This window comes from Cervus canadensis, chromosome X (assembly GCF_019320065.1).
Source record: "Cervus canadensis isolate Bull #8, Minnesota chromosome X, ASM1932006v1, whole genome shotgun sequence".
NCBI lineage: Eukaryota > Metazoa > Chordata > Mammalia > Artiodactyla > Cervidae > Cervus > Cervus canadensis.
Window position 1 is genome coordinate 109,667,766 of NC_057419.1, and position 8,129 is coordinate 109,675,894.

Genomic DNA, 8,129 nt, shown 5'->3' on the forward strand with positions numbered 1-8,129 from the left:
GTGACCTCCGAGGGGAGCCAGGAGTGTGGGAAAGGGTGTCTGATCCTAGCAAGACTGCCATAAATCCGGCAGAAGCCCGTTAATGTGAGAAGAAGCTTACTTAAACCGCGGTATGGGTGTGAGCAAGTGACAAACAGCTGGGAGCAGTGACTAGTTCCCCCAGATAACCTGCTGCGGCGAGACGCGCCGGCCCCTTGCACCGCACCCTTTTCCTAGGCAAGTAGGCAGCCCAGGCGCTGTCACCACAACGGCTTACTTGGGTCCTAAAACTTGGAAAGAATCCCGACATCTGTCAGGCTACTGGACGCCAGGCCGCGCGTCGGTTGGGTAGTTTCCTAAAACGCGCTTCACTTAGCAACAGCCTCAGAGGCCCAGAGAACCCTAGAGGGCATCTGGAAAGGCGGCCAGAAGGGCAGGGCTACTGCACACTGACTTCTTGGGGAGAAGGTGGGTTTGCCCAGGAAATTTTTTCTGTGTACCCAGTCTGGCAAGAAAACAGGTGCAGGTGGAGATTGTCGAATCACTTCTGTCTTCTGAGACATGCCTTCCAGTCCATGTCAACTTAAGTGCACATACCCGTGCGCGCGTGCGCGGGCGTGCACACACGCGCACACACACACGACTCAAACACAGAACCATTCCACATAGTTTACTTCAAAACCCTAAATGCGTAAAACCATTCAAACGATGGCAGCAGCCCTTGACTGTATATACGTTCGCTTCCTTCCGCCCAGAAGAGCAACAGAACCAAGTGGAACCCAAACTTAAGAGGCGGGTTTCGAGACCCCAAACTTCCAGGAGACGTTGCTGCTGGGAGCCGGGATTCTGGTGCTAGCGGTCCGCGGACCCCAGGGCGGGCTGGCCTTCTCTGCGTCCCCCAAGTCATAGCGGGTTACTTTATAATTTGTGCAAGAAACGGGGACGCAAGCTCCTGGCACGCAGGCTTCCCAGGATCGCTGGGTCTTGCATTAGCACTAAGGAGCTAAAAACCTCGGTTTGGAGCTGTTTTTGTTTTGGGGTTTGTTTTTTTTTTCACACTTAGGATATACGCCTTTCTTTGGGTTCCCCATCTTTCCACGAGGCTAGGGGGGTTGGTGGGCCACACCGTGGGAACACATATTTCAGTCTCTGCCAACTTCTGCCCGGGGTTGGCTTTTCCTTCCCACCCGTCGCCTCGGGCGTCTCCGGGAGTTGCAAACGCTGAGCCACTAGCTTGGGCTGGAGGCGGCGATAGTCGGGGTGCCAGCTACCCGCAGCCGGGCTTCCCCGCGCCGCTATTCTTCGGCAGACAACCCCAACAGGCAGTTGAGTGTGGCGCTCCGAGTCTCGAGGCTCCGGTCGGGAAGGCTATAAAACAACAAAAAAAAAGGAGGATGGCATCCGTTAGCAGCGCCTGCTCCCCGGGGAGGCGGCGCGGCTGCGCGGCGAGAACAGCGCTCAGTGGTCCCGGCAGGTGCGCGGCCGGTGGAGGGGGCGCCCCAGGACGGCCTCGGCTCCTCTCGGGCCACCGTCCCCCCCCCCCCCTCAAGAAACTTTTCTTTCACTTGGAGAGGCTCTGTGTTGCCATGAAAACGGATTTTCCAAGGGGCCCGACCCTCCCCCTCAGGGGCATCGGACTGGAAAAACCGAAATGGCCAGAGAGCAGAGACAAAAAGGGGCCGCTAAACGGGGGCCCGGAGAAGAGAGCCGAGGCCGGTTCACCCCTCCGCTCCACCCCCCACCAAACACTCTCCGCACCACCGCATGGGAGCGTCTCGGCCCGGCCGGCCCGGGCAAACCACCGAAAGCTCGCAGCCCCCGTGTGCCCCGCGGTCCCGAAGCCTGTCTCCCGAGCCCCGCTCCCTGACCCTCGCCCAGTGCTGGACGCGCTGGTCCGTTGCTTCCCGGCGGAGGGTCCCACCGGAACAGGGCCGATTCCAAGGAGGGCTTCTCGGAGCCGCAGCCCCGGGGTACTCCCACTGCGCCCCGAGTCTCCAAGGCCGCCTGGGTAGCTGGCGATGTCCTGTGTCCCCTAGCGCTGGCAGCAGAAGCGGTCGGAGTACCTCCGCGCAGACAGCGGGAAGCTGTGCAGGGTGGCCCCGGGACCGGACGCCCCCCGGCCTTGACAAAGTTGTTTTCGGAACCCCGTGGATGCCCCCTGCCCCCTCCCCCCAAACCGGCGCGCGCCCCCTTCCCCCCTCCGTCACCTCCTCGAGTTTCGTTCTTTCAAACTTTTTGAGACCCTAATTGGTGGTCTCTGAGCGGCTGTCCGGGACTCCCGCCTCCTGAATAACTCTCATCACGTCACCAGGCCCCAGAGAGGCGTGGGGGTGAACGAAAGGACTCCCCGAACTTTTTTTATTTCCAGGCTGGCCGAACAAGGGCTCCGTGATGATTGGCCAGGGCGCATCACTGCAAGCCTGTCAATCACCGGGCCTCCGGGTGGCGAGGGGCGGACCGAGCCCCAACCCCGGGGGATCCGAGCAGGTATATAAGAGGCCCGGCGAGCGCCCGACCAGACTGCGAATGCGACCTGCCCGAGACCACGCATCAGGTGCCAGCAGCCTGCTGGGTCCCGCTGACTTGGCGCGGACCACTGCGGCCAGCCTGCCCTTCCCGCCCGACCCGCGGGCCCAGCGGCCCCCAAGCGCCCCTCCGACGGAGTCCCCGGGCCTTTTCACCGTGGCCGCTCCAGCGCCGGGAGCGCCTTCTCCTCCCGCCACCCTGGCGCACCTTCTTCCCGCCCCGGCCATGTACAGCCTGCTGGAGACTGAACTCAAGAACCCAGTGGGGCCACCCACCCCAGCGGCAGGCGCGGGCGGCCCGGCAGCCCCGGGTGGCGCAGGCAAGAGTAGTGCGAACGCCGGCGGCGGCGCGAACGCAGGCGGCGGCAGCAGCGGGGGCGCGAGCGCCGGGGGCGGCGGTGGGGGCGGCGGCGGCGGCGGCGGCGGGGGCAGCGATCAGGACCGCGTGAAGCGGCCCATGAATGCCTTCATGGTGTGGTCCCGCGGGCAGCGGCGCAAGATGGCCCTGGAGAACCCCAAGATGCACAACTCCGAGATCAGTAAGCGCTTGGGCGCCGACTGGAAACTGCTGACGGACGCCGAGAAGCGGCCGTTCATCGACGAGGCCAAGCGGCTGCGCGCGGTGCATATGAAAGAGTACCCGGACTACAAGTACCGGCCGCGCCGCAAGACCAAGACGCTGCTCAAGAAGGACAAGTACTCCCTGCCCGGCGGCCTGCTGCCCCCCGGCGCCGCCGCCGCGGCCGCGGCCGCCGCCGCCGCCGCGGCCGCCAGTAGCCCGGTGGGCGTGGGCCAGCGCCTGGACACGTACACACACGTGAACGGCTGGGCCAACGGCGCGTACTCGCTGGTGCAGGAGCAGCTGGGCTACGCGCCGCCCGCGACCATGAGCAGCCCGCCGCCGCCGCCCGCGCTGCCGCAGATGCACCGCTACGACATGGCCGGCCTGCAGTACAGCCCCATGATGCCGCCCGGCGCCCAGAGCTACATGAACGCCGCGGCCGCCGCCGCCGCCGCCTCGGGCTACGGGAGCATGGCGCCCTCCGCCGCCGCCGCCGCCGCCGCCGCCTACGGGCAGCAGCCCGCGGCCGCCGCCGCCGCCGCCGCCGCCGCCATGAGCCTGGGCCCCATGGGCACGGTGGTGAAGACGGAGCCCAGCTCGCCGCCCCCCGCCATCGCGTCGCACTCGCAGCGAGCGTGCCTCGGCGACCTGCGCGACATGATCAGCATGTACCTGCCGCCCGGCGGGGACGCGGCGGACGCCGCCTCGCCGCTGCCGGGCAGCCGCCTGCATAGCGTGCACCAGCACTACCAGGGCGCCGGGACTGCCGTCAACGGCACGGTGCCGCTGACCCACATCTGAGCGCCCGCCGGCGCTCGCCGCCCCTCCGCCCCACCCCGCCCCTGCACCCCCGAGTGGGGACGCCTTCTTTAGCTTTGCTTGCCTGGGACTGTTGCCTTGTACCGACGATGGGGAGGACGGAAAGTTTGGCGGTAGCTGTCGGGGTTTGTACGAAAGCAGAAAGGAGTCCGGAGCGGCGGAAATGGGACTTTCTCGAGCTCGCCGGCCCCTCGCCGCCTTCCCTCCCTTCCCCTTCTGTAGCCTGGGAATCCGCTGTGTTGTTTGCCAAGAAAAAGCCGCCCCCCACCTCCTCCTCCTCCCGGGTTCCTGGGTTTTTCTGTTGCGTTTGAAAATGTTGTCTCGTTAGTTTGCTGTTAGCCGAGGAGTGAGTGAATGGGACAAACGGACTCGGGTGAGGCTGGCCTGAGAACTGCAACGCCTCCTCCCCCAGTCGCGTTGCATCTGTTTCCCTCGTGGGCTCGGGGTGGGGGGGGGTGGGAACTGACCGCCGCGGCGCGGCAGCCAAGGCCGATGTTAATTTATAGCCAGGTGTGCGCGTGTCTCCCGCCTCGCCGCCCCTGGCCGCGGGACAGCATTCTGTCCAGTCCGCATTTAAGCTGTTGAGTTGGTGATTTCTGCCGTGATCTGTTTTATATTTCGTCGCGCTAATGTATGTGGATTTCGTTTGGGTGGTAGGGCTAAGGGGCTATTTTGTTTCAGGGTTTTCAAGGTTTTACTCAGTTCCTAAATGAGAGATCAATAAATTTTATAACCAACAGAATGGAGTCCTGGTAATTTTGCGGGCCTGAAATTTTGCGGGTTAGGGAGGGAACCAGTCCTCGGTACTGCGACCGTGGTCCGGTCCCGGGGCCAGGGGTGGGGGGCCTGGCGGGAAGCAAGCGTGATCTGGAACGGTTTCTTCTGTAACTACTGGTGATCGCAAACACGGCGTCTCCCGGTATTTTCAACTGAAACTCCAAGGAGAAAGCGATTTGTCTTTCCGGGAGCGAGCACACTCAGGCGGAGGCTAGCACCCCGCGGCCACGCACTTGTTGATCGCGGCGGCGGCAGCGGCCACGCGGGGCGGGGAGGGGCGGCCGCGGAAACTGGCCCGGAAAGGGGGCACATTTACCTTTGTGCACTGGGGCGGGAAGACACTCGAGCCAAGCCGAACGGTTTACAAAACGAAAACCCTTCGGAAATCGCAGCCTATTAAACAGAAATAGTTCAGGACTCCCTAGCAGGAAACGAGTACATTTCAACCGCGGTGGCTGAAGCGGCGGAGCCAGCATTTAACGCTGGAAGGTGTGGTTTTAAACAGTCCACCTTAGATTTTTGCAAAGGTCTCTGAGACTCCTCCGATGGCTTTCTCTTTTTGACTTGTCAACCCAGCCCACTGACTGGTTTTCTAGAAGAGACTCCCTCTCAACCCGAGCCTCTAGCTAGTTTTCGACTCCCTCCCCCCACTCTCCCTCCATTCCTGACCCTTGGGCATTCCACTGTGCCCCCCGAAAGGCCTTTGGTTTCGCGCCTGGCCACTCGGCCCCAGTGAATCTGTTTGAGGCCTAGGAAGAAAACAAATAGAACCAGTGTTTTTTTACCCCCTCCTCATCTGTTTGAGGTGATTTCCTTAATCCCTCTAATCCTGTTACCTCGCTATCCCAGAATAACTAAACTCGGGCTTTCCAGTAAGCGCGGCCTGGTGTACTGTTTTATCCTCGTCCACTCCTGACCACAGGTTTCTTTGCTTGAGGTCTGCTGGACTCGGGGCGACAGGAACTCCCGTTAAATTGGCCCGAATTCCACATTTCCAGCCGGCTTCCTTTGTGCGGGCTGACCATTCACCTGCGAGCCGGGGCGGGCTTCGCGGGGGATGGGGGGTGGGGTGGAGGAGGGGCGGGGGCTTTCTGCGGCTTCGGGGGTCGTGCCCGCTTTTTACACCTCACTGCGGATCCCGGAGACTTAAGCTCACCACGCCTCTCGGAGAAAGGTCGGGTCTCCCTGGGAAGGCGGCACCACCCCTCCCCCGAGGGTACCGCACGGGGTGGGAGGGCTCTCGGTCATGATGCACCGACCCCGGCGCATCGCCCTCCACCCGGTGCTCCTCCCGGGCGCCTGCTGCGTCCGGGGTGGCGAGGCCTCTCTACCGCTCGCTCCCCTTCCCGTCCCACGGATCCCGGGCCCCGCCGAGCAGGTCGGCGCTGCCAGTCTTGCTGCCGTGACTGGAGAGCAGGGTCCCAGGTTACCGGGTCCCCCGCCACCCGCGCTCCGCGTCGGGGGGGGGGGGTGGGCGGGAGGCAACTCTCTGGTCATATCCACCCCGCATTCGTATCTTCCACACTGTTTGGGCGTCCGTAAAAATACCTGTCCGTCGGTTACTCTGGGTTCAAATTGCTAGCAATTGTGGACCCAAGTTTGGTCTGAAAGACTCCGGGCAAGGGAAGGTTGAAAACAAGCAATTCCGCCCCACTGAGGGGGCGGTGCCAACGCGGGAATAAACTGACACCGCTTCTTTCCAAGAGTCCATTGTGCTGCTGCCTTCTTAGAAGTGCCAGGGTCACCCTTTCAACCGGTCTCACACACTACTGGCCCCCCCCCTCTAAACATCCACGGCTTTGTGCTCTACTTTGTCTGATTTCCAAATTGCCTTTAAGAGAAAGGATTTCATCAATCAGCACATTTGGAGGATTTAAATATAGATGAAAGATAATTATTTTTTAACTTCAGCCACAGGGAAGAGAACTGCACTGGAGTGCAACTTCCATCCCCTGGGCCAGGGTTTCCAGACTAGTGCAACCCCCCTCCTCTTCTACTCCTCCCCCATGTCTATGGGGAGAGTTGCCCCTCAATCTGTTTTCTAGCTTAGGGCTCTGGTCAAATTTGATTTGAAATAAGGGTTCTGAGGCTGAAATGGCAACAATAACAAAATCTGGTCAAGCCCCAACTCCTGCCTTTCCGGTCTGTTTTACACATGAGAAAACTGGCCTCTGCAGGGGAAGTGACAGCGCTCAAGGTTGCTTAGCTGGTTCTCTGGCTGCATGGGGGAACCGGACTCCCAGGCCTGGTGGACGCCTGACTCTGCCACAAGATGAAGAGCAACTGATGAAATTCCAGCTCCAGTTGCCTCTCAAGCCCTTAATCCAGCGGGGTCTCTAGAGAAAAGATGTAATTCCTGACATACAGACACCTAGTGGCCAATGCTTGGTGAATGGTGAAGTGATGGGCGCATCGGGTCCTTACAGAGGGAAAAACAGTCCATCTTTAGCGTCTTCTGACAAAAGCAGAGTTATCTTTTGATGGGAATTATCCTACATGGAGATGTTCTTTCCTGGCTTGTCTGTATCTCTCCCCTCATTAATCTCCTGTCTAGAAATCTACAGGGGGAGAGGGCATCCAAAATGCAGGTATAGATTTATAAACAAAGACGTTCATCACAGGCCTGCTTGCGATAGTAAAAGTTATACCCAACCCAACTGTTCAGCAGATAGGAAAAGGTTATGTAAAATACCTTTTCCCCCAAAAGACTACTTTGCAGATATTAAAAATTGTGCCAGGAGAGATTATGATGACACAAGAAAACGCTTAAAACAGATTGAAAAGAGCAAGATGCACAAAAGTATATTCAGTACGTGTGACCTATTGAAGTACATATGAGTGGGAAAACACACAAAAATGCAGGGTAGTATTATGAATACTGGTTAGTCTTCCTTCTATTTATTCATACTTCAATTTTCTCTGATAGGACTGTATCCCTGTTATCACCAGAAAAGTCAGCTTTAAAATATATTCTCTCCCAGTCACAAATACAGAAGTGTGTCTCCCTGTGAAAGAAGAAAGTTCAAGCTTTCCCTTCGTTTGTTTGGGATAAGGGGGGTCGGGGAGCCCCAGCAGCAGTAATTCCCCAGCTCTCCTCCAGGTTGGGGGCTGCAGTGAACACAGCAGAGCAACCCCCTGCCAAGCGCCCTCATCAGTCAGCAGGAGCAGGAGCAGATTAGTGACGGCTCTGTCATTCTTCAGACCCACTCACTGGAGAAAAAGACCTCCTTGGGAGCCAAGCTGAACAGCTTGGACTGCGGGAAGCAGTGGCCATTGAGGAACCAGAAAGCGCATAAACCCAGGAGCCTGCAACTCACTGCCCTCTTGGGAGGGGGGGTTCGGAGCAAGCCCACGGGGTGTGTCCTGGGCCAAGAGAGGAGGGGCTAGGTGAGCACCCAACTGGCACCCACACAGCCGAATGAACAAACACGGTCGGTTGTGTCCCTTTTCCCCATCACTGCCATCTT

General features: G+C 59.8%; 2 protein-coding genes across 2 annotated transcripts; one reads left to right on the forward strand and one right to left on the reverse strand.

Moving 5' to 3' along the window:
• Positions 1–658: 658 nt before the first annotated feature.
• On the reverse strand, positions 659–5,910 carry LOC122435687. Its single transcript, XM_043459814.1, has 6 exons — positions 5,819–5,910; positions 5,499–5,777; positions 4,896–5,055; positions 4,693–4,773; positions 3,950–4,552; positions 659–1,347 (listed from the first exon to the last, which is right to left on the reverse strand). The coding sequence occupies exons 1-6, from the start codon at positions 5,908–5,910 to the stop codon at positions 1,039–1,041; spliced, it is 1,524 nt and encodes a 507-aa protein (XP_043315749.1). The 3' UTR covers positions 659–1,038.
• SOX3 (SRY-box transcription factor 3) lies at positions 2,462–3,956 on the forward strand. The gene has a single exon (XM_043459005.1). The coding sequence runs from the start codon at positions 2,506–2,508 to the stop codon at positions 3,865–3,867; it is 1,362 nt and encodes a 453-aa protein (XP_043314940.1). The 5' UTR covers positions 2,462–2,505; the 3' UTR covers positions 3,868–3,956.
• Positions 5,911–8,129: the final 2,219 nt, after the last annotated feature.

What these genes read in the sequence shown, in the direction of transcription:
- LOC122435687 (XM_043459814.1), bottom strand. Translation starts at nt 5,910, where the DNA reads ATGACCGAGAGCCCTCCCACCCCGTGCGGTACCCTCGGGGGAGGGGTG. An exon ending in ACCTTTCTCCGAGAGGCGTG is followed by an intron (nt 5,778 to 5,818) that starts GTGAGCTTAAGT and finishes AGGTGTAAAAAG; the next exon opens with CGGGCACGACCCCCGAAGCC. An exon ending in AGTTATTCTGGGATAGCGAG is followed by an intron (nt 5,056 to 5,498) that starts GTAACAGGATTA and finishes TCTGTTTAATAG; the next exon opens with GCTGCGATTTCCGAAGGGTT.
- SOX3 (XM_043459005.1), top strand. Translation starts at nt 2,506, where the DNA reads ATGCGACCTGCCCGAGACCACGCATCAGGTGCCAGCAGCCTGCTGGGT.